The sequence below is a fragment of the Mustela putorius genome, unplaced genomic scaffold (assembly GCF_011764305.1).
Source record: "Mustela putorius furo isolate JIRA1106 unplaced genomic scaffold, ASM1176430v1.1 tig00000480_pilon_pilon_pilon, whole genome shotgun sequence".
Taxonomy (NCBI): Eukaryota; Metazoa; Chordata; class Mammalia; order Carnivora; family Mustelidae; genus Mustela; species Mustela putorius.
This window is the reverse complement of record NW_025421397.1, coordinates 1,988,548-2,015,302: the sequence shown is the minus strand read 5'-3', so window position 1 is coordinate 2,015,302 and position 26,755 is coordinate 1,988,548. Positions and strand designations below refer to the sequence as shown.

Genomic DNA, 26,755 nt, shown 5'->3' with positions numbered 1-26,755 from the left:
GTCATTCCAGGAAAATTCCAGTCCAGTGTTCAAAAAATAATTCAAATATTTAGTCAAGTCTCTCGATGAAAAATTAAAATATGATTATAATGCGCAATCTACATTCTAAAATGCCCTTTTCCCCATTTTCAAAATCTGAAACACTTGGCAGATCTGTCCCTTCCTGCCCACCAAACTTCTTAACTCTCTACCCAAAATTGTCAGAGCTATTTTTTGGCTCTTGGGCTCAATCTCCCTACCTCCATCCCCACACACTCCTTCAAAATAAATTATTCTCTCATTTAGCAACAGCTCTCTGCCCTTTCCAGAACAAACCAGAATGTGCTAGATGTCCTGCTTTTTCACTTCTATCCAACCCCCCTCCACCATCCGCAAAAAGTCATCTCTCTCCTGTGATCCAGATTCTGTGTAACAACCCATGACAACAAAAAAGCTGGCAATAAAAAAAAAAAAGAGAGAGAAACCGAGAGAGAGGCTATGAATACTTACACATTAATATGTTCTCCTGTCTCACATGTCTATCAGAAAATATGATTAAGACTGAACATTCCAGGGGCGCCTGGGTGGCTCAGTGGGTTAAGCCTCTGCCTTCGCTCAGGTCATGATCCCAGGGTCCTGGGATCGAGCCCCACATCGGGTTCTCTGCTCAGCGGGGAGCATGCTTCCCCCCCCCCTTCTCTTTAGCTCTCTGCCTACTTGTGATCTTTCTGTCAAATAAATAAATAAAATCTTGAAAAAAAGAAAAAAAAAGACTGAACATTCCGGAGTTTTGATATCAGATGGACACATACTCATTCTTCCACTTAATTCCTCAACTGAAATGTTCCAAGAACCTAATGAAAACATATGTGCTTAAAGAACTACAAGTATCTGTTAATTAATACTGTTCTCACCTGGCCTCTTATCTCCTAACATAAACTTAGAAGTTTTTAGCTTGAAAACCTTTAAAGTAACTCAGGGACTTTATAAGTTCCTTCCCTAGAGACTGAACAACACACATATTGCAGACCCATAAGGTAAGCTTTCCAGGTACCATGTCTCTCAAAGCTATTTCAGCTGTCTTCTATACTGTACTCTCAGGACAAAGGCAGGATCAGGAAAAATATTAAACCTCTATGATCACACCTATAAGTTATGAAGATAAGAGGAGCTTTGGAACCTGTTATGTGGACTCCTGTTATGTGCCTGGAGGACCAAGAGATAGCATTATGTTTTTAACTGAACGGATTTTTTCCCCCGTAGGGAAGACATATGCTTTAAGCAGTACAGAGAATCTAAGGGATTTCTACTATTGCATGAAGTTGTTTTTTGGTACCTAGTTCCCATTTAACTGAATGAATTTATTGTCCAGTTTCAACTGCACCACTTTTCATTTAAATTTCTATTACCTTTGAGGAGTAAAAGCTTCATATTCTATATGTACCAAAAATTACTTGATTCTTCCCAGTCCTTGCCTTAAAGACTTTACCAATGAAGTGAAGATCAAAGTTGTGTTTGCATTTTTTTTTCCTTCAATGGCCTAAGTTGGAAATCCTACAGATATCTTCCTGGTGTCATAAATAGGTCACTTGTGTATTTCAAATATACTACAGGACTGAAGATGAGCTTAACATCTCTGTAACCATGGGTGGGGGGGGGAGAAAAAAACAGTAAAACCAAGAAGCTAGTTTATTGTGTAAAAAGTTTTAAGATATTTGATTGACAAAGGGCTTGCCAGAGTTTTTGTCAATGATTTTAATTTTCCTAAAAAATCCAGACTACAGCAGTACTGTTCTCACCTCAAAATAATCTCAGCCTGGCTTAATAACACCAAGGGAAAGAGGTCACCAGTTTTCCCATATCTCCAAAGAGTATTCGTAAGTTAGGGCTGTTCTGTGGCAAAGTCACTTGCTGGGGATTAAAAGCAAAATAGAGAATTAGGCTATTATTATTCCTATTATTTAGACGGGTTGGTAATTAAGTGGACTTTTAAGTTAATATTCGACTATCACATATGCTCATCTCTGACTGCTAAGGAGTGACAAAGGCAGAGACACTGTGAGAAATGAGACTGGGTTTTGGAAAGCAGGAGGGAGAAAGGGAGAGGGAGAAAAGTGGGACATGAGTCTTGTCAGATCTTATAAAATGTGTTCCTCTGTTTTGTTGGAGGGAAGAGGGGCAGGGTGTGACCCATCTTTTCTCACAGTCAGGAGAAAGGCAGACTCTTTGGACCATCCATGCCAGAGGTGACAGAACTGGGATCCTACAGAGCAATGTCACGACACTGTGTCGTAGAAGCTTAAGCACAGAATCTCAGATTTCTAGTCAGGCTGAGTGCATTCCAATGAAAGGAGCATTTGCTGAGAGCCTACCTGATGCACTGTCATAGGGGCTGTGTAAGGTGTCCGCTGATGCAAAAGTACCCCAGTTCGAACATAAAAAAATAAAAAAAAAAAATTAGAAACTGACACCTCTTCAGATAATTAGAAAAAAATTACCCTAGGAAAATCACGCGCTAGGGCTCCTGACTGGCCAGAGAGCACAGAGTGACTGTTAACCCCCAGACCCCGACGGCAGGGGAGCCTTATGAAGCCCCCAGCAGCCCCAGTAGCCAGGCCACCAGCCTTTCAGAAGTGAGCTCCAAATCTGACACCAGTCTCACGGCAATAGTGAGTCTCAGTCTGCACAAAAGATGTGGGATCTTTAGAGACATCATTTAAATGCCAATTTTCATGCTTCCTCTTCTAAGTTATGGCAGTTATAACATCAATATTTTAAACAGTTCAAGTATTTTTTAACTTCTAAATGAGTCATTCACTCTCTTAGCAGAGAAGAGGTAAAATAAAATGTCAATGACTAAAATGTGAACTACTTCTTCAAAGACAGAGTTAAGTACATTTCTCATGATTCAATGGTAATTGGCTTGGAACTTGAAAATACAATGCGGCACCTGACAATGGGAATTCACTGGGCTCCACAGGAATCCAAAGGCTGCCTGAGAACGTGGACCCGGTACAATCAGAATTACACTGACTCGACTTCTTTGGAAATTTCCTCACAACTCTCCCTGAGGTGGTTTTGTTTGTTTGTTTTTTGGTCATTTCTTTCCTTTTTTTTTTTAATTATTTTTTTATTAGCATATAATGTATTATTTGTTCAGAGGTACAGGTCTGCGGTTCATCAGTCTTACACACTTCACAGCGTTCACCATAGCACATACCCTCCCCAATGTCCATGGCCATCACCCAGCCATACTATCCCTCTCACCCCCTCCCCCACTCCAGCAACCCACCTCCGTTTGTTTCCTGAGATTAAGAGTCTCCAATGTTCTGTCTCCCTCTCTGGTTTCCTCTTGTTTCATTTTTCCCTCCCTTCCCCTATGATCCTGTCTTGTTTCTCAAATTCCTCGTATCATCTCACTGAGTTTTACACGAATTATTTGTTCCATTCAGAATTCACACGCATCTACTCATCCATTCTGGGTTACTAACAATTGCTAAGATGTCTCCAGACCACGATGCCCCTGTACCCCCCTGCCCAGCCCAGCAGCCAGGGACAGACAGTCCCACGGGGTCTCATGGTCACCACAGGAGCCCTTCCTTTGCTCTGTGACAGCAGGGAGCTTCCTAAGTTTAGGTGGTACCACCTTCCAAGTCACAGTCACAAGAAGCCTAATGAGAAGTCAGAACCTCACCCTGGATCAGCAGTTCTCAAAATGCAGGAAGCATGGGAATCCCCTGGGGGATGTGCTTGACACCCAGGGTCCTTTTCCCTGGTCCCAGAATCTCTGGGCAGCCCCGGGCAGCAGAGCACACTCTGAAAAGGGCTACCTTCCATGCCCCAGGCTTGGGTCACAGTCAAACAAGAACACCTGCATTCTCCAGCCATCCCTTAGAAGCAGCTACCATATTTCATCTGAGCAAAACCTTCATCTCTGTTTCCACTGTGAAAAATGATGATCAGAACGCGTGTTCTATTCTGCCTCATCACTGAATTGTAACCAATAGCAAACAATAAGGCACAAGGCGGTGCTCTGAAGCACGTAAAGGATATTCACAAGATGTAAAGGGGTACTCAGCTAGAGCATGCCAAACTCTTTAAACAATAAAGCACATCAGTACATAGCCAAGTGTAAAATCCTCAAACTTGAATTATACATATAACTTCATATTTTCAGGGCTCTCCCACGTAAATCTGTTCCATGTCCCTCCCCACTCTGTTTTTATTTTAAACAAGTGAATAAATAAGTAGGAACCAAAGATGTTGTACAAGGATCACTTATTTTACAAAACTAATCAGACCAAATCACTTTTAACTCATCAAAGACAGAACAAATGGTGTAGTTTTAAGAACATGGTGTTTCACTGCTTGAATTACCCAAGTAGTGGTGGCCCTGGCAGAACTGGGCTAAATTCTCTGCACATCTACAGTACTGAATGATTTCCGTAAAATAAGAGTGTCTCTAGACTTACACACCATTTTAAGACTCTAACTGAGAACATGACAGAGCAGCACTTGAATAACTCTCTGGGTCCATAAAAATAATGGGCCCAAAGTAATCCCATGGATTACTCCCAGAGTGTTACACAGAATTACAATGAAATCATATTAGATAAATGAAATGGTATAAAGAATATGAAAGGGTGTGAAGCATGAAACTCAAATGTCTAACCACTTAACTAGAACACAGCTTTTATGTGAACAAATATCAATAATTCCAAATCTGTCTCAATGAAATTTGGAACGGCAGACCAGGCTTGAAAATTCAGTACCACAGCAAGAAGTGGGGACCAGCATGAATGAGAAGGCACAGAAGAAAAGGAGAGAAACCAACACACGAGCTAAGAGTGAGGAGAGCCCCAGAGACAACAGATTGCCCACCTCCCCAAAACAGCGGTACCGTGCCAACATTCTTCCTTTACATGACAAGTGACAGAACTCTGTTGTCCACAGGAAAGGATGAATTATACCCTCTTTCACTCTGAAAAATCTGCTCTCCGATGGCTGCCTATCCAAGGGTAAGCCCCGGTCCCATCAATGTTCTTCCACACTCTTTCCACCTACCCAAGACTGTCTTCTTTGTCTTCTCCATGGCTGTTCTCCAAACTCGTCCATCAAGACTCAGTTCCACTTGCATCCATATCATCAGGTCAGCACTTCCTTGCCCCACTAAGACCTATCACTGAAGTGCGTGACGATTTCTGGGGATCTCGTTCATCCACAGCAATGCTGAAGATCCTGAACCGTGTACATGACACATTGGCACTTGAACTGTGCATACGGCTAAACAACTGAGCTAGCGGCTAAGTGCTGGAAGGCCTAGGTTGTAATCTCCCACTGCCATGGAGGATGTCTGGGCTCTAGGCAAATGACCACATTATTATGTTGCCAACTGTTGATGAGAAAAGTGGTGATCACAATACCCTATACCACTTCTCGTTACATTTATGCAAACATCAACAATAGCACATAATAAAGTACTGTCACTTATGCGAGGGATACATACAGACGCAAAGTAGCACTTTGCCACCACTTTTCCTCAGACTACCAACTCTGAAGAAGAAAATACATTTCTAACACCAAGAAATGCAAGGTCTAGATGAATCAAATCAGATTCAGTCAACAAATCAACAGACGATATTATTTCAATAAATATTTTTCATGAAACATGACAATTAAATAATGAGAATGATTCTTCAAAGGCCTGCAAAAATCAATGATTTCCCATGATTATTTCACCTAGGATATTTCTAGCATTTGTTAACTGGCAACCTAGTATATAACAGGAAACATCTTTTTTTTTTTTTTTTTTTAAAGTTCAAACGCAGCTAATTCTGACACTGAGAAGCAGCTTGATCTTGGAAGAAGTTCCTTAACCACTGTTAATTACATCTGGCCTCACTCGTAGAGATGATCACTGTAGGATTACCAGGACCGTCTTTGGAGATGACATAAATGACCAGACACATTGTGTCAGTGTCCTTAAACACAACCCTAACAAGTAGAGCTATTCCTACTGGGGTATTTAAGATTAGGATCATCTTCCAAATAAACTGGGGGGACTCCTTCATGTTAGGCTACTGCCTACTTAGATCCCTCACAACTTGAACCCCAAATGATGGTTTTGAAACTGAATTCACAAATGAATGTGCCTGACATCAAACAGTTAATACACATAATGCAATCTGAGCTCAATGAAGTGCTAAATTAAGTGGGCACTGACTACAGGATGATTCAACAAAAGTGCAGACAAGAGAGAAATCAATGGGAATGTACTTCATGGCAAAGGCAATGTTGTCCTGGGACGCGCAGGATAACCGCGACAGAAATCAGCTACAGTCACGGAGAGGGTCTTATGATGAAGCAACAGCAAGCAGCTAGTAAGTATTATATATATTAACTCCTTTATTACCCAGAAACTCCACAAGGTAGGGATTACTATAATCCCCATTTTACAGATGAAGAAACCAAGGCTGAGCGAGAACCAGCTTGCTCGGGTCCTAAACAAATGCTGGTGCCAGAGCATGAATACAGCCCGTCCAGATCCAGGGTCCACGCACTTAACCCGAGAATCACTGAGCTAAGCCCCAACATACTGAAGCAGGAAAGTGAGTAGCGGTGGTAAACAACAGAAGACACCCTGACTAGCTGAAGTGGAGATATATATATATATATATATATATTATATATATTTTTAAATATCGACTCAGAAAATCTCCTAGTAGGTCAGAGAAGCATGCTTAAATCCTACACAGCAAGGAACGATACAGGTGGAAGAAAGCCAAACCACATCCCAAGGCTCTTCCAGTGAAAAGACACTGTTCCTGTCTCCCAGCATTTGATGTTAGAGCGTCTGTCACAACCTCTTCCAAACAGCCAGACACTCCGGCCACTGCGCTCGCCCCGAGAGCGGGCGGCCCTGCCGGGCTACCTTCAGCATCACTCCAGAGCACGGGGCCATGGACTGGCAAAGGGTCCACACCCTCGCCGTACGAGTCTAGGGAGTGGAGGGATTCCTGTTCCTGTTAACTTTAAAGATTCTATTCTGGAGAACTGGAATCACAACATGGGAAGCCAGCAAAAAGTCAAGATGAGAAAGCAAAGAAGTCAAGGAATCCCAAAAGAGTACCACACACTCTGATAACACGCTTTGGTGAATCATGTCAGCTACATAAAGTAGGTCAGATCATGTAGGTACAATTTCCCGACATTTGAAAACAATTTACTCTAACAAAGGCCATAGGTCTCTTAAAATAGCAAGTCACTTTTCAGGGCATAAAGATGATAATTTATGTAATTCAAAAACTAGGGATATCAATTATTTGGTGGCTTTTCTCCCACTATTTCCAAATGTTATAGCTTAACATTATGCATCATTTTTCCTGTAGAAAAGGCAAAAGATATTAATTTAAGAGATCAGTCACATTATATATCATATACTAGTTTTGCCTCTCCTAGTTCTCTTCCTGTTTTTGTAAGGATCATTTTTCAAAACAATGGAAATTTTGAATGGTGGCAATACAACTATCTTTGTGGAAATAGAAATTTAAAATAAAATATTCACTAGAGAAATAGTTTCGTTTTATGAAATGGAGAGTTATTTTTAAACCATTACTCCTTTAACCATCATGGCCATATGTGTTTCTGAATATTTCAAATGCCTTCTACAGTAACAAGTGTTTCTAGTTCTTCATGTTTAAGCAAAGTTAGTTATACATGATGAGATACAGTACCCCTGAATTAAGTCCAAGAATACAGAACTAAAGACACTTATTTTTAAATGTGCATTATGATAAAGACAAGTACATAATAGCATATTATCAGTATAGGTTTACTGTGTAAGCATACACATGGACAGTACCATTTTTTAGTGGATAATGGAATGTAGCTTTGGAGGATTATTAGGTCTTTTGAGATCTATCTGAATAACTAGGCATATATTTTAATTTACATGCACCATATCATACACATATATCACTTTATATCATTAAATTAAAAAGAAATTCAGACTACAGTAACAACTGCAAGAGCAGTTGCATTTTACTGTTTACCTAATGCATAGTGCACCGTGTTAAGCTTTATGTATACAATTTCATTTATTCTAGCTGAATTCTATACCCCTTACTGTACCTGAATTTAAACATAGGAAAAGGTTTCACCTCTTCCCAAAAACATTTCTGTAGTTCAAAAAACCTGCAAAGAAATGTGAATCTATCCCAAGGAGAATAATCCAAGGAGGAGAAATGAAGGCAACATCGCCACTTATACGTATTTGCGGAATGTCAGTGTGGAAACGGGGAGCCACTGTGGCGATAAACTTTGGTGGGAGAGAGATAAGAGCAAATGGCCGAATACAGCCATGCAATGAGAACAGAATGAGAGAATGGTCTTGATATCTAATTTATGACTCAATAAAAGAATAGACATTAAGGGCTTTGACCTATTATTGATATTTAATTTATCACAGTAATAAAGATGATGTATATGAAAATAATTTTCTCACACAAAGTGTTTGAGGGTAAAACACTGAAATTTCTAAAAATCTAAGTTTTTACTGGGGTGCCTGGCTAGCTCAGTAGGTAGAGTTTGGGACTCTTGATCTCCGAGTAGAGAGTTTGAGCCCCACATTGGGGGTTGAACTTACTTTTTTTTAAACTTAGAAAAAATTTTTTTAAGTAAGTTTTCATTAAGTACAGTATTTGCTGGGGGAGTGGGGAGAAACATATCCTTACATGAGAAGATCATGTGTATGGGCCTAAAATCAATGTCTAAACTGTCTGGTCCCTAAAATGTGCCAGAAGCCACTACACTGTTCATAGCAAATACTTCACTTCGAATTTTTTGCCTCTGTTTTCTTAGTAAACACACAACAATATATTGATGATCCATTTTTTTTTATATTTTAGTAATTTGTATTCTTTTTTTTTTAGTTTTAAATTTTTTATAAACATATTTTTATGCAGCCATCAACGGAAATGAAATCTTGCCATTTGCGACAACAAGGATGGAACTAGAGCATATTATGCTTAGCGAAATAAGTCAAGCGGAGAAAGACAACTATCATATGATCTCCCTGATATGAGGAAGTGGTGATGCAACATGAAGATCCATTTTTAAATGGTTTGAATATTCCTCTTCATATGAAATTCAGAACAATACTTGAAGCAACTCAGGAGACTTATTCTACTTCTTGGTTAGAGCTGACTTAGACAAAGGAGGTTAGAGGTTTACAAACTACAACTGTGTTCATTTCTTTCATACTGAAAACAAAAATAGTATACATTGAGGTTAAAAAAAAAAAAACCTAAGAAAAGTACATTCTTTTTCTTAATTTTGAAGTCTTCTCAGGCTTTAAGAGTGAATACTTTCAATCATCATCTTCATGGCTTCATTGAAAAAGGTATAATTAGTTATGACAAGAGCACAGCAATGAAACTGAAGATGGAGAGGTGGGAAGAGAACGGATCATGGGAACCCTAAGTCATGTGAACATCAGAGTTCATTTACGACTGACAAGAAGTAGATACTCTTTTACTAAGAAAATCTGACAGTATTCCCTTCAGACAAGAAAAAGGACTAACCAGTGGATCGAGACAGACTCATCTTTCCACAGGCCACAGACAAGACCAGTCAGCAAGATATTAAGTTGATCAAACTTTCCACCAGCTGGAATGTGCCTTGGTAGCAATGTACGTACGCATTGTCCTCAGTGATGATGCTGACGTAATTTGTAAAGCAAAAAAAGAAAAAGCACAGTGGGCGTCTTTATGTTGTTACATATTTATAAAACTCTGGGCTTTCAAGATCCTATGACAGAGACCAAGAAGTTTTCTAGAAAACTGAACCTGATATGTGGTGTCAGCTTTGCTCTGCTCCTTTAGATTTCCAAAAGTGACACACAGCAAAATACAATTGTGTCCATGTGATAGTCATGGAATACTTTTGTAATTTCTACCATTATTAAATACTTGCAAACATTATTTTATATTAAAATAAACATGGCACATAGTAAAAAACTGTTTTTGAATCCTACACAATTAAGATAAAAGAGAGACCCAAGAAATCCTATTTACTGCAGACTACTGGAGTGGCCATGAGCCTCTCTAGGTAAATTTGCATTTATTGGCATGTTCAACTATCACCTTCCATAAGATCTGCTTAAATCCTTCTTAAACACGAATATTATAGTGAGAGTTATTTTATATCAGATTGTTTGCAATACTGTAGTTACAACAGCTATCAAAGCTGAACAACAAAGAAAGCTTACAATAGTGCAAAGATTCTGATTCACAAGACAGGACTCCAGTCCCATCCCTGTTACTTACTGGGGATGTGACCTTGACATACAAGAGCTCTGCAATTTTCTTTAGTAATGGGGATGACATTACATACTCAAGACATACAAAAGCATGTAGGACTGTTATGTCCTATAAATAAATGATCTTATCATTATGAAATGTTCCACTTTATCTCTGGCTATATTCCTTTCTATGAAGTCTATTTCATCTCATATTAATACAGGGATCACAGCTTTGTTTTCGGTGTTGTGATTTAGGGTATACATATCCTTCTCTATCCTTTTACTTTCTGTTTGTTTAAAAGAATGTTTAGTATAGGGATGCCTGGGTGGCTCAGTGGGTTAAAGCCTCTGCCTTCGGCTCAGGTCATGATCGAGCCCCGCATTGGCCTCTCTGCTCGGCAGGGAGCCTGCTTCCCTTCCTCTCTCTCTGCCTACTTGTGATCTTTCTCTGTCAAATAAATAAATAAAATCTTAAAAAAAAAAAAAAAAAGAAGAAGAATGTTTAGTATAGACTTATTATGTCCCTGGAAGAAAATATCCTAAACTATTAACAGCTTGTATTGCAAGGTAATGTGATCATGTCTTTAATTTCTTCTTGAAAGGTTTTTATATATACTTAAATTATTTATTAATAAAAATGTTATTGGACATAAGAATTCCAGTGTCTGATCTGGAGCAGGATAAGCCTTGTCCACAATCAACAAGACAGGGAAGACTTACACCCAAGTGACCCCACGTTTCACACAAAACTTTTTCCTCCAAAGTCAGGAGAAGGGCATTGTTAAAGCCAACCTTTATTTAAGAGGTGTCTATTGTAAGTAAAGGCAGGGCTATTTACTCACACATGACTGCTGCTATAACAAGCAGGCCTTCTAAAAAAGTCACATCCCATGTGAGGCCATCAGAAATTATTTCTGCTGAAGTTCTCCTTCAGCCACTACTGTAGATTACTGGTACAGTAATCTACACCAGCTCTCCAGTACACTTATGAATCATCAGCTCTCAGGGTTTAAACACTTATTTTTATTTTTAATTGAGGTCATGAACACAAAATATATTTACCCACATCCATCTTTAAATGTGCAGATCAGTAGTGTTAACCACATTCACATTACTCTCGAACAGCTCTTTTCTCATCTTGCAAACCTGAAATTCTACACCCTCAAACTGCCCACATCCCGGTCCATCAAACCCCTGACAACCACCATTCTTGTTTCTGCTTCATGATGTTGACTATTCTTGATTGTACCCTGTCACTTATTAGGTACCTGCATCTTTATATTTAAGGAGAACATCTTACAGGTGGGATGTACTTAGGTCTTGCTTTTATTCCCAAGCTGAAAATCTATCTTTTAAATGGAGTGCTTAAACTCTTCCCGTTCCAACACAATTCTTAACATACAGTGTTTAAATGCACCAACTCACGCTTTGTTTTCTCTCTCTTCTACCTGTTCTTTGTTCATCTTTCCTCTTTTCTGCCTTCATTGTGAGAAAATGGAGTATTTCTTAAAATGCTTCCAGTTGATTTCCACCCTTGGTTTATTAACTTTATTGGCTTTTTTACTGTGTAGGTGTGTGTGCGTGTGTTTTGTGTGTGCACGCCTGTGTGGTTCTTCGTCTACCTTCAAATAATACCATCCCAAATGGTGTACTTCCTTCCACACCCCATCTCTGTGCTACTGCTGTTGTTGATTTTCATCCAATAGGTCATAAACTCCACAATGTGTTATTATGTTTGCTTTGCACCATTTTCTTTTAAAAAGATTTTTTTTTTTACATCTTTTATACTTGCCTAGACACTTAGCATTTTGAGTACTCTCCGTCTCCTTGTGTAGATCCAGAATTTCTATCTAGTGTCCTTTTCCTTTCACCTAAGGAAGTTCTTTCTTCTGTCTTATGTGGTGAGAAGTCTGATCGTCTCTTTACATATCAGATATAGTCCCCTCTTCTCTGCTGGCTGCTTCCAGACTATTCTTTATTACCTATTTCCAGCAACTTGATTATCTTATGTTTTGGTGTGGTTTCTTCAGCTTGGGGCTAACTGATTTTCTTGGACATGTGGGTTCTCCTCATATTCAGATAATGTCCAGCCATTATTTCTTCAAATGATTTTTCTGACCCTGCCTCTCTTGACAGTGCAATTGTACATATGTTACACTACTTGAGATTCCTGCACAGGTCACAGAGGTTCTTTTCATCTTGTTTGCTATCTGATCAATTGATTCAGTTATGATCAATTTCCAGATGGTGGAACCTTTACATCACTGAGGGCTAGATCTTGTTATGTCTTCTTCCAGAGTGCTGGATTTTGCTCTGGTATAATTAAATAACTTCCAGGTTAGTTTGACATTTTCAGGGTTTGCTTTTCACCTACATCAGGGCAAAACCCAGCCGAGACAACTGTGGGATGAATTCAGTCCCATTACTAACCTGTGGCCCTTCTGAGACCTCTATCTCATGTACAAAGGTGTCTCTCCATTCTGGTCAGTGGAAACTGTATGTGAGCTCTAAGAATTGCTCCAGAGGGGCACCTGGGTGGATTAGTCAGTTAAGCAACTGACTTCAGCACAGGTCATGATCTCAGGGTCCTAGGTTTGAGCCCAGAGTCAAGCTCTGTGCTCAGTGAGGAGTCTGCTTGTCCCTCTCCCTCTGCTCCTCCCCCACACTTAGGCAGACACTGTCGCTCTCCCTCTCTCAAATAAATAAATAAATAAATAAATTCTTTTTTAAGAAGGGGGGGCCTGGGTGGCTCAGTGGGTTAAGCCTCTGCCTTCCACTAAGGTCATGATCTCAGGCAGGGTCCTGGGATCTAGCCCCACCTCGGGCTCTCTGCTCAACAGGGAGCCTGCTTCTGCGCCACCCCCCGCCCCGCCCCTTGCTGCTCTGCCTACTTGTGATCTCTCTCTTTGTCAAAAAAATAAAGAAAATCTTTAAAAAAAAAAAAAAAAAGAAAGAAAGAGAAAAAGAACTATTTGCCAGTTGCCTTCTTTGTTCTTTTCTTATTTTCCTCCACACACAGGTAGATGGTTACCTAGCCAAACCCTTCTTAGGGGGTCACTTTGAGGATCTCTGGAGCTCTTTCCATACAACTCCTTTCTCTGTTATTGTTCCCCTTAAAAGCCAGTTGCCTTGATCTTTCCCAAATTCCAATCCCTGCTACCTAACTCAGTGACTGTTAGGCCCTATCTGGGTTCTTCTCTCTGCTTTGCTCTTAGGCAGAAGGCTGACACCAGTAAGGTTCACCTCCTTTTCTGCCTTACTCCCAAGGATCATAGTCCTTAACTGTCTGTTGCTCAATATGTAAAAGCATTTCATATATTTTATCTGGCTTTCTAATTGTCTACGGTAAGAGGTCAGTTCCCATGGTAACTAATCCCACGTGGTCCAAAGCAAAAGTCCTCCAAGGGTTAAATAAGCTATAATCACAGTTATAAACTGTGAATCAGCATGTAAATATTAGCACATGAAAACATATCTAGATAAAGAGCAACTCTTGCCTCATGGTCCAGATTTTGTTTTTGTAATTCTACCATGAAGACCAGTACATGGAGGAAAACACAATCATGCATAAACTGAAATATTGCAGAGAGGTTAATTTTCCCTAACTCCAAATTTCCAAATTACTCTTTAAGAAGTGTTCTTTTTTAGAAAGCACTGACCCTATAAAAATGCAAATGACTCCCAGAAAGAATAGCACTTTACATTTTCCTCAATTAAAGAGACTCCAGTTAGAACTGGTCATCAGTGGGTCTGTGGGTCCGTGGGTACCTTGAGCCATCACCGCATGCACGGAGGGCTGGGAACGTCTGGGCTGTGAATGGACAAGAATTAAGTTGAAGGAGAAAGTACATTGCTAATGGGAAAGAGGGAGGGCAGAATTATCAACTTCATAGCTTTGCCCAGGGCAGCCCCCAAGGGAAAGGATTTGCCTGCCTGCTATATTTCCCTTGGGTACTATCTGTAATTACTATCACAGCTCATTGATTTTCAATTCTTTCTATTAATACATTTATTGGCCATTCTGACATTATTAAAATCAGTCCAACTCTGCTTCTTTAGTGGAGGATAGCTCTTCCTTAAAATGAGTTTTGCAAGTACAGATACTTTTTCCTGCCCTTTTTTTTTTTTAAAAAATGGTCTTCTCAGATTAGGAATAACACAACTTCGGCATATGTTTTTCTTTGAAGCCACGTAGTGATATGCAAAGATTTCACTACAGATCAAAAGATCTCAAGCCGTGGGTCATGGGAGAATATTAAATGATAAGCAAATTCATATGTCTAAGATAATTCTACCAATTTACTAGCTACGCCGGCTCCTGTTCTGCAGTAGGGGAGGTAATAATGAGCCTCTGTTAAAGGGTAATGCAAGTGGCATTTTTACAATGCCTTTTCTTTTCTTCTGATGAAGTCATTACAGTAACAGTGTCTTGCTAAGCTTTTATACACAGATATATATTAAACCTTTTATGTGAGATTAAACATAACAGTTTTCTGAGAAAAAGAAAAAGGTTTGTTGTTGTTGTTGTTTTTCTCTAAAGCTACTAAATTTTGATACAACTGCCTGTCTTAAACATTCCATAGCACATGTCTCGGTTCAGCTACAAGACTTGCACCTGTCTCCATTTCTTTATTAAGCCTAAAGATTGGGGTCTTTTCCAAAACAGCACCTGTCTCAAAATCCTCAATATTCTACAGTCTGGCCCTGGCTCTCACTTACAATAAATAGCATCTGAATTACTATTCATCAAGCCCTGCCTAGCTGTAAGCTCCTTGTGCTGAGATGATGAGGAATAGTGAGAAGCATAAAGCAAAACTCTACTCTACAGGAAGGTACAATATACTACCTTAACGCTGCTAGTCTGTCTTTTGTGATACAGAAATGCCTTCACCACCTTGTTATGAATGTCCTGCAGAATGCTTTGCAAAAGTTACTGCAAGCTGCATCTAGAAAAAGGGTCATTACTCCCTTCTGTCCTCTCACTCTAGTTTTCTTAAAGATTTATTTATTTATTTGAGAGAGAGAGAGAGAGAACACAAGCAAGGGGGAGCAGCAGAGGGAGAGGGAAGAGCAGGCTCTCCACTGAGCACAGAGCCCGATGTGGGCCTCAATTCCAGGCCCCTGGGATCATGACCAAGCCAAAGGCAGATGCTTAACCAACTGAGCCACCTAGGCGCCCCTCTGCTGTCCTATCTCTAAAATTAGGGTGCTCATAGGGATCTCTGGCCTGACATTTCCTACTCGTAAGCCATGAGGATACGATTAAACCCATCTGCTGCCACACCTGCACCCTTCGGGGTCCCACAGCTGCGGTAAAGACACATTGGGCTTTGCCCCCGGTGGAACGCACGAAGGTCTTCTACAACCCAATCACAGACTGTTTGGAGCCCTTAAAATTGGCAAAAAACCCAACACGTTTCTCCCTCTCTCTCTGCTCCACTCTTGCTACCACTCTCCACCTCCAGGCCCACAGGTCAGAAACGCACGTGCCCTACAGCGGAAGGGAGAGGAGAACCCCAGGCCTGAGCACTGCTGGCACTCCTTCCCCACAGACGGAGCGGACACTGAGGGTGGCCGGGTGAGGCGAGTTTCCCTGAGGACTCCGTCTGATGCCCGTGCACTGATGAACTTTTCTATTTTTATTTAGAGAGCTTCTTTTCCTTTTTAAACATTTTACTTCCAACGATCTCAAAGATACACAAAATCAGGTAGAACGGTTACACGAGCCCCCGGGGTACCGGTCACATGGCTTCAACAATGACGGAATCCTGGCCCGCTGTCCGTCATCTTCCTCCCCGCGCATTCTGTCCCCCCACTTCACTCTGCCGCAAATCCCACACACCTCATCGTCTCCCCGGTAAACACATCAAGAAGTATTCTCTGACGTATACACACTCAGAACCCCTTTGCTAAAAAATTGTGGCCAAATGCCACTGTCACACCAAAATATGGTGTCACTTTCGTGTTCATGGAATCACTGATTTCTGGCTTCATTATCCCATTTCTTATGTGATAAAATCTAACCAGAATTTGAAATATTTCTCCAGATATGCTTAAATAAAAATTCAAAAAAATAAATAAATAAGGGTTAGACTTAGAGATCTGATTTAACTCTTCTTTTAAAATTCTAAATTATGGGGTGCCTGAGTGGCTCAGTGGGTTAAAGCTTCTGCCTTCGGCTCAGGTCATATTCCCAGGGTCCTGGGATCAGGCCCCACATCGGGCTCTCAGAAAGCCTGCTTCCCTTCCTCTCTCTGCCTACTTGTGATCTATCTGTCAAATAAATAAATAAAATCTTTTTAAAAAAAAATTAAAAAAAAAATAGAATTCTAGGGCGCCTGGGTGGCTCAGTGGGTTAAGCCGCTGCCTTCGGCTCAGGTCATGATCTCAGGGTCCTGGGATCGAGTTCCGCATCGGGCTCTCTGCTCAGCAGGGAGCCTGCTTCCTCCTCTCTCTCTCTCTGCCTGCCTCTCTACTTGTAATCTCTCTCTGTCAAATAAATAAATAAATCTTTAAAAAGAAAATAGAATTCTAAATTAGTCCAGTTGTTTAATCTCTACTAAATATGATATGAGAATTGCATCCATAGAAACGGAAGCAATGGGATCCTTTTTATTCCTGCTCTTCTTCAAGCAGGGAGGCAGGCTCTTCGGAGGCTGGACGGTTCACTTCACTTCCCAAAAGAGGAGAAATAGGTGGACAGAGACCAATGGGTCCCACACAGCTGGCCCATGGCACAGGGAACATCTGAACTTGGGTTTGCCCCCCTTTCAAGTCTAGGCATTTCTACCTGCACACACAGGTAGCTTCCTCATGGTAGGATTGTTAAAGTCCCAAGGAGAAATGCTTTTTCTCACTCCTGGCCCATTACCAGACTTGAAGAATGTTGGCTGGAACCTGGGCCAGCCTTTAACACCCCCACTGTACAGACGAGGACATAGAGGCCTGGAGTTATGCAGTCACTTCCCAAGGCCATTCAAGCCAGGGAGCTCCAAGGCCAGGAACAAAAATCATATTTTATATCTTTGAGGCAGTACCCTTTCTCTGCTCCTGCCTTATCTCTGGGTAGAATCGTTCCAGTCCTCTTCTTCCTGCTTTCGTCCTTTGCTTAATAACATGTTAGAACATCCAAAGGCCGACAGCATTTGGGAAGCTCTTGTAACAGCAGGACACAAGCACCAAAGGTCACAGTCAAAGTCATTCAAGCACTCCTTGCTGTGCCCCTGAAGTGTATCACAAGAGGACGTGCCCTTCCCATGGACTGCTTAGCAGCATGTGCTGTATTACCGACAAGCCCGAAGAAAACCAAAGTCCCGTTTCAAGAGACTACAATAATAATCTACTTAGATATCATAAAACTAAGGATGCGGGAGTGACAGAATTCCAAACAGAAGGCGGGGAGGGGCACAGAGTCGGTGTGGATATGTTACTGTACCTATTCCGTTCACAGGGCTACAAGCTGAACACTATACCATCAATGAGAATGTGTGTTTCCAGCATTTCCAAGTTTTATTGTTTTGTTCACAACCACCCTATGAAGTCTACAGAGCAGGTTTATAATGAGGAATGACGCACTGGTTCCGTATTTTTTCACCATGCCAGTTATAATACCCAGACAAGTAAAGCATGTATTTCCTGACCACTTGCCGGGGACTGGGACCTGCAAGAAAAATACAAGGAACAGTTCTTGCCCTCCAAGAGCTTACAATCTGATTGAAGAGCTGTGACTATCCCCTTCACACACCATTAAACTATTAAGAGAATGAGGCCAGGCAACCAGAACTTTTCAGAGAAGACAGAAAGCAGAGTAGCTAATCTAAACCCATTCCACAGTCTTTCTTCCAGCTCTGAAATGTGGTCATCAGGTCTGGAATTCCTTGGAAGGGTGGGGAGATATGTACAGACCAGCTGACAGGGACTATTTATAACCAGCAGAGGAGAATGGACATATGTGTGCGTGGCGCACTGAAACAGGGGGGCTATATTATGCAGTGCATCTTTACAATGCCACCGGAGCCTGAAAAGCACTTGAAACTTTTCTTCCCCTAAAGACTGAATGTTTAATGTCTATATCTTAAAATCACACTCGTGAAATTAAGTCTTCAGAGTGATTTCAGAATCTAATCCTTGACATCAAGCTGAGGCTTTCTCATTCATTGCTGTGATGCACTGATTCATTTCTATGACTTTGTGTTTATTGTTACTAATATCACATCTTTTTCAAAAGCCCATAATCACATATTTGATCAAGTTCAGCAATGTTCACAGTTTCTTATAAAAATAGTCAAACTTCAACCAGCTTCTAACAGGAACTGAGGAGAGTCCTAGAAGACTGAAATAAGGAAATCTTTAGAATTCTGTTATTCCTTATCTAAAATAGTTCTGATTCTGAAATGATACTATGTATCACCCAACCCCATTATACCCCAATTAAAAACTCTAATAAAGGGCGCCTGGGTGGCTCAGTGGGTTAAAGCCTCTGCCTTCGGCTCAGGTTATGATCTCAGGGTCCTGGGATCGAGCCCCGCATCAGGCTCTCTGCTCGGCAGGGACCCTGCTTCTTCCCTCTCTCTCTGCCTGTCTCTCTGCCTACTTGTGATCTCTTTCTATCAAATAAATAAATAAAATATTTAAAAAAATTATTAAAAACTCTAATAAAATGAACAAAAGTGAAGTTCACTAAAAGTCTAGATTTTAATCCCTAATTTTAAAGAAAAATTGGACTGAAATATTATAAATGATTAAACACAAATTACTATATTCCATAAATAATGAGGTCATAATACATTCCATTAAACACTGGGCTGCTTCTCTTAAAGCTTTACTGTAAAAGAGAACAAAATTATGTCTGCCATATATTTAAGAAGTTCATACAAAGGTAAGGAAAAGAATAAAATCAAGTTTCTACTTCCCTTCAACATACACAATCTAAATGCGGGTTAAAATATTAACAGCAGCTCCATTCACAAGGAGGAAAACTGATTTTAATGACTAAGAGTTAAGTAAAACCTACAAACCTACCATTTTTCCTGTCCTTATTTGAGGGCAGTAAATACTTTCTATAAAGCAAGTAGCATGAGGTTCGTATTCACAATGGAAAACCCCTAGGAATCCTGGCTTTTGTTTTTTGTGCATCTAAATCTTTCATGCAAACCTTACCTTACAACTGAAAACGGACAGTAAAGGGGAAGTATCCTGACATCACCAAAGGTTCCCAGAGCTGGCGGCAATGATGACCCTCGTTGCTCTGAGCAGCAGAAAAAGTAGGACCTTCTGGCTTCTGTGCTTCCCTGCTTTCCTCCAACACGCGCGACTCGAGTAGATTTACTGCTACTTGAGTTGAAGAACATCTCGTGACATAAAAGCAACCATGTGGGATATACCACTTTATCGTTTTTCCATCAGCAGTGGAAAAAGGCTATTATCCTCTGTGAATGGGACACTGTGGTCTGTGTGGTGTGTTCAACTTAAACACGGGGTGTGTAGAAATTTACCTGCAGAAACTGATGCTCATGCACTTGGAATAGGAAAACGGAAATTCTCAAGAAATCAAACAAATCCTTCCCATGTTAGGTCCAACAGCAAAGGTAAAAACTACTTGGTCTGGAAGACTGTAGAGTTTAACTTTATTGAGTCAGGCTAGAAAATCCAGGCGGAGACAAGACGTCTTCCTGCAGCACTGTCTACAAGGAACAAATGGTATCATTCGCCGCCAACCGGCTGCTTCTATGGTGATGCTCCGCAGCCTGAGTGTCAGGTTGACCCTAAGTGGGTCTGCGGACATGTCCCGCCCAGAGCGGGGAAGGCGTGTCAGCGGCTGACATACTCCACAGAGTTCACTGCGGAGCGACAACAATCGACACTGACTACGAACCATTTCAGACACAGGCTGCATGTGAATAAAAGAACTTTATACTGTGACACCATTCGCCCTGCCCCGGATTGCTCGGGCCTGGGGAAGTTACCGCAGAAACCCTCTACATGCTACCAGCAGGATTCATGCCCTCGGTTCCTCACAATGAAGTCCCTCTAATCCAGCAGCATCCCAACCCCTTGAGCCCCTCGATTGGGGTCCCACACCAACTCACGCACACAGATTTTTACAAGTGAAATTTAATCGACATTTAAAATGTCTTCTGGTTGCTCACTTATAAAACACGGCCAGTGCTGTGCTGTTTGTGGTTGAGAGATAAGTTAATAAGATTAAGATGAAATATTTACTTAATCCATCCTAGTTCCGGTCACCTGGAGTGCCTCAATGGTGGAGTGTTAGTAACACAGGGAGGCAGTGGGCCCCCGGGCACACGAGCAGTGCTTTCGCACATAAATACAAAACGTGGTCAGCCAAGGCCGCACGCAGTCACACGGCCTTATTACAATTTCAACTACGAAAGCTACAGATGTTAACAATTACAAAATCACCCATGTCCTTTTAAAAAAGAAATCCAGCTATGCTCTTAAGTCTTCGTATTTTCAATTTTCAACCCAATCTTAAGTCTTCATATTTCAATGTTCATGTGTCAATTTTGCTATGTCTTGTTAGCTAAGCCTTCTTTTGCTTTACTCGCACTTCAAACTCACCGACCCGAATTTCGTCAACTGTCGTCTAGTCCTCGTGGTACACAAAAGGGTAAATACAAATGTCAAAAGTGAAACCAACCCGGCAAAGAGGAACATTCCCATACCTGTACCCTGTAACTTCCTAAGAAAGAAGCCATTTTGGCATGGAGGTTATATTCCTATCTTATTTTTTTTTAATAATTCCTCTTTGCTTTGGATTTTTATTAACTTTTCAAAAACCTTCACTAACTTAAATAAAACCATATGGTTCTTATAAGGTCACTGTGCCTTCCTAGTTTCAGGAAGTTGTCTTTTCCAAGTTAGACATGGCTGAGGCTACAAATGGGCGAGAATCCACCAGCCGCAGATGATCGTGGGTCAAGAGAAACGGCACAGGCAAGTGAAAGTCAGCAAATGTCAGGATGCTCTGGAAATGACTGCCGCGCTCACGTAGAGAAGAAGGTGGGGCATTGTTGGAAACTTACCCCTTGTTCAGATTCCAAAAGCTCGGTTTTGACTCTGACTGACGGCATCCCATCAAGCATTAACATTCTGTTCTCAAAGGTGTTGATATTCTGAGAGGAAGAAGAGAGAGAGAGAGAGAGAAAGTCAGCCATAAAGCATTCAAATGAGGACATCTGGTAGACTCTTCCTTCATGGTAGTACATTTAGTATTGCTAACCTAATTTTTTTAACAATGAAGTATAATTAAATGAGACTATCAGCATAACCAATTATCCCCCCATTCTGAACTATCATTTGAAATAATGACCACGAAGTTGAATTAATCAGTCTGATTCTCTGACCTCTGGGTTAGAGGTCAGACGATAATAAACTGGAGTAAAGAAACCTTAACATTAATTTATATGGGGCTGGAAAGATTCATCACACTTTTACAGCGGTGGAAAGAAAGAGAAGGATGTTTCTCTCTTCCTTAGCTCCAGAGGTTGCATGTGTGCAGAAATCCACAAAGGAGAAAATAGATAAAAAATGACCATATCCTCACATTATTGTCAAAATCTAAATAATTTTTAAAAACAAGATAATATAATTTTAGACACTGAATTTTAGTATGGCACTTCAGATCAAATGAAAATTTCTATGTATTGACCTCAAACATTTATTTCAAAAACAACTCATATAAATTTTTAAGCTCAAGTCATAACCAAAAAATAAATAACAATTTGTTTTCTATTTTGGTATTTGTTTGGCTGAATTTACCATTTCTTGAAAGGAGAACTTCTACTTATTTCTATAGTGAATCAGTAGAATTTCAAACAATATTTACGAAAAGATTAAATCGAGGTTATTCTCTATTAATTTTCACTGCTTTGGGGATTTTCTAAAGTCAATAACCTATGAAGAGAGTTCAAAAGACACTTATGATTGCTTGCTTCAGGCCAAAATCCTGTTTTAAAACACGTTTAGAATGTCAACCTTCCCTTCCCCTACTGACCAAACTCAGAAACTGAAATGACTAAGTTTGAGTTTTTAGAATGGTTTCTTTGCTCAATCATAGAACGTAAGCACAGGACTCTAAAGTGGTCTCCTCAAAAGAAAAAGAGATCTGTTTCTAAATATTTTGCTTGCCTTTGATGACAAAGATTAATATCATTTCTACACCTTCAGGTTTTTGCCTCTCACATGGTTCCTTTTCTGTCAAGTAGTTAAATAAAAACAACTCCCACTTTGATAAATCATAAATGTTTTTATTACCAAATAATACCAACAGAGTGCAGTATAGTAAAGCTCTAATTATCTCTATTTCTTGCCAATCTTTTTCAAGAAAAATAAGAAGTAAAATTTATAGAACCTCTTATCACACATATTTGTTCTGAGACATCAATAAGAAGAAAAGGCAAATTTACTCCAGAGCTAACTAATGAGCATTTAAAAATTCCATGCTACCTAGTCTATTAGGTAATAAAAAGAAGAAAAACTACTGTCAGGTTCTTTTCTTAGAAATGTGCAACAGTATTAAAACTGGCAGGATGCATTTTTTTAAATTTGTGCTTTTGAGTTGTCCATATTTTTTAGGCATTTTGCATCCTAATAGCTTCAAGCAGAAAGAACTGTGGTCTCCCTGGCAAGCTCAGTTAATTTGTTCAAAGCTTTAAATCCTTTCATGGAGGCTGGTGGGTTGTTTACACATCAGGCATGGATCTCAAATCCTAACGTGTCACTTGCTTCCGTGGTTGGAAGCGGCCAGCTTGGCTTGCAACCACCCAGTTTTAAGCAAGCCTTCCTGCAGCCCGCCAGCCCTCCACGCCCCTGCCCTTCGCAGCAGCCAGAAATCTCCCCTAACAAAGCATCCCGTAGGCTGTTTGGTTGGTAGACAATGAAGAATGAGTTGATACTGCTTCCTACCCTGGAGGAGGTCTTGCCCAAAGGAAAGGGGGAAGATGCCTCCCAAAGACAGGGAAAAGACAAAGCGAGGTTCTGGAAAGACAGGTTTAATGAACTGTTGGAATCTGATTAGAGGCTAATGTCCCTTTCAGTGCTCTGTACCAATTTACAGCTGATAGACTTTAACCATTCTCCTCACAGGCTGTGATAAACTCATTAGTTTAAAAAATGCAAGCTAACCAGAGTCTTTGAAGTTAAAAACTGATAAATCATGAAAACCTGACTCGGCCCATGTTCCATTTAGCACATTTAAATATCACTGTATTTTCATGATGTTTTTTATTGTTACTCTTGAATAAGCCTATGTGTGTTAAAGATAGGATGTAGATGTTAGTTTCCTATAAAAGTGGAAAAATAAAACACCTCTTGAGAGTTTTTTTTAAAGAAATTAAGTTTTCCCTCAAAATATTTCTCTTTCCATGATTTTCCAGGATCAGCCACAGCCCCAACTATAATAACACCATGAATAATAGTGTTCACAGCTAAGAAACCAATCCTTAACTATTAAACTCAACTAGTGCAGATTCAATTTATATATACATCTGAAAGCGATATTATAAATTTATATAAAGCATATTCATCTCTACATTCATGATTCCAACCCTGCTTAGTATAAACATAAGCACTGAGCATCACACCATATTCCGGACCATTCAGGAAAGGGTATGGTTTTATGGAGAACATGGTAATTGTATAGCTTTGAGGACATAGTTCCTGGGATAAAATATCGATTGATTTATCTCCCTAAGCTAAAATCAGATACATACAATCTCAGTTGACTGTAAACTTTAAATATGTAATAACCTTTAATAATTCGCAATTGCTGTCAAGCATATCTTGCCATGATCTTAATCAAACCACATTTGCTGTGGAATCAATAGCTCAACTGATTCCCAAGAGGTAAATAAAATTACACAGTCATCAATTTAAGGAACATCGTATTCTTTGTATATTTGGTTGTGATGAACATTTTGATATTATACAACCTTGTATAATTAACATTTGTGTATGTATACATTCATATACACAGGTGCACACACGTGTATACACTCACACTGCGTGCTTCGTATGAATACACTTTATTAATTAAAGCAAAAGGTAACCATTAGCTTATTAGATGGTCGTTGACCAACCACATGTACACTGAATGAGAACAGTACTCTGGACTTTCCTTTTTGCCGAATAAGATTTGGCAACACAGAAGTCTAACTGATGGTAGCTCTCTTAGTCAAAACCAGGACAAGCATAACCTTCAATCAATGATCCTAACATCTCAAAATATTTTAAATGGAATGGCCAGGAAATATAGAGACCGATGTTCAATGATCATCTCATAAAAACAGAATGGGGTGGAACTTCCCCATGGCAACTACTAGAATCTGTCCTCCTATTCCCAAAATGCAAGCCTTTTCTTCACCCTCTTCCTGACTGTGGGTCACCCAGTTCTTTGGAGAAACCATAACTGTTTTATCATAGCCCCCAAACATGTGCTGAAACACAAAAGAGTGAAATTCATCTTGTTTTATACAGGTAAGGACCAACAAATCTAAAAGACTAGAATCAGGCGGAGCCAACAGGTTCGAATATCTATCATTATATAACAAATCACATCGCAGAATAAAAAAAGGCATTTTATTGTTATCTTAATAAAAAACACAATTACATCATATGTGCATATCTATTAAGGACTAGACCTTGTGCTAAGGGATACTCATTTAGTCCTTACAGTAACCCAAGAAGTCAATGCTATATTCTCTGAAGATGAGACATCTGAGATATAAGAAGGTTAAACTGTCTAAGGTCTCAACATTACCAAGGGAGTACAGCTCTGTTCCAAACCAATCCTCTCTCTCCCCATCCGCCACTCTTCCTCCTTCACTCCCCTCCCCTCCCCTCCTCCCTGCCCCACTCACCCCTCCCCATCTCTCTCTCCCCTCTCTCCCTCTCTCAGGAACTCTGGAATCTCCATTAACAGCTCCTCTCAGGACTAAGCTAATTTAGTCAGTGAATTAAATGTGCAAATTCTGGTCACTGGTGAGTATCAACATTTTGGGGAATATCAGTAAGAGGTCAAATAAGCCCATGGTTTCAAAGCTATTTCCTTTTTTCCTTTAAATTAAAGTTTCAACATATTTTCTTGCCTTGATGAGATTATGCATCCTATCCTAGAAATACCTCATCATTAATTTAGCAAGTCAACCCATCCTGATTTCAACACCCAGAAAAATCTATGGTAAACTCATCTGCTATCCAGTGTTTTGAAAATATTCATATACCCTTGGTGGCTCATTCAATATTTACACAACAGTTTCATGCACTTGGATGATACAAGAACTTTACCCTCTATGTTTGATACTCAAGGAGATACACCTAGGCATCACATTTAATTTATAATTTCTTAGATTAAGTGTAAGAGCGTATTTTCCTAAGCTCACATATCCTCACAATGATCAATCAATCTGGTGCAAGGCGTATGCTTAATCAAAGCACCTCTCATGGTACAAAATAAATATCAGTTCAAACGTACTTTGCCATTTCGTCCCAGACTTTCATCTTTCATTGTTTTGCAGCACGAAAGAGAGGATGTCACACTGATGACCGTATCAGTACAACTAAGAACTCAGCTAGGCCTGCTGGAACTCTCGACTTAAACCCCCTCCAGTGGTTGTAATGAGCCATAAATACATTATTTTGAACTATCTGTCTACAGTCTTAAAAAGACAAAACTCTTCCACAAATTCCTCCCACTGAACCATGGAATTAGTTCTGTCATAAGGACTGGTAAAACTGTACTCGTCACATGGGGACTTCTATTTTCCCCATAGCAAGGATCATTGTTTCCTCTGTTGGCAAGTGCTTAATTACCACAATGCAGTTCACACTGAAATTTTAGAAATGTCATCTGAGAGTCCAAGGAACACTCTCCACCCCCGCATTAATACAAAGTGTAACAGAAAGTTAGTGTTATCATTCCTGTTCTGAAGAACTGCACACACTTGGGGGTTGTCCGTTAACCAGATCTCTCCATAAACAGGGAGTGAGGGTCTCTGCTGTGCCAAAGTCACCTCCTTCCATCCACGCCACATCTGTGAACCACAAGGCACTGTGGCCAATATCTGGGGCAAGCCAAAGACAGAAGAACAGGAACCATGTAAAAAAACAAACAAAAACCAAAAAACAATAACAACAACAACAAAACAGAGGACACTGTCATGGCAAGAGAAATGTTCGCCTACCACAGACCACACCCTACAGAGGGAGGACAAAACTTCGGCTCAGCCAGGCAGGTATTAACATTGCAGGGAGAGATCTAACATGTAGGAAGGAGCAGGTGTGGGGTTGCAAGGATGAGCCAACAAGCAACAAGTTTACAAGACGTCATGTAAAGATAAAAGAATTATTCAGCCATAAAAAGGAAGGAAATCCTGCCGCTTGTAACACCATGGATCAACCTTGAGGATATCATGCTAAGTGAAGTCAGTCAGAAAAAAATAAAAAAATAAATTAAAC

At 40.2% G+C, this 26,755-nt stretch overlaps 1 protein-coding gene across 4 annotated transcripts in view; it reads right to left on the bottom strand.

Annotated features, from left to right (window-relative positions):
- The window catches only part of KLF12 (Kruppel like factor 12), a 435,792-nt gene that overhangs the window by 213,071 nt on the left and 195,966 nt on the right, over positions 1-26,755 (bottom strand). For all 4 annotated transcript variants that reach the window (XM_013047135.2, XM_045080634.1, XM_004775054.3 and 1 more), the window contains exon 3: positions 21,325-21,414. In XM_013047135.2, coding sequence (XP_012902589.1) covers positions 21,325-21,414 — 90 coding nt within the window. The remainder of the gene's footprint in view (positions 1-21,324; positions 21,415-26,755) is intronic.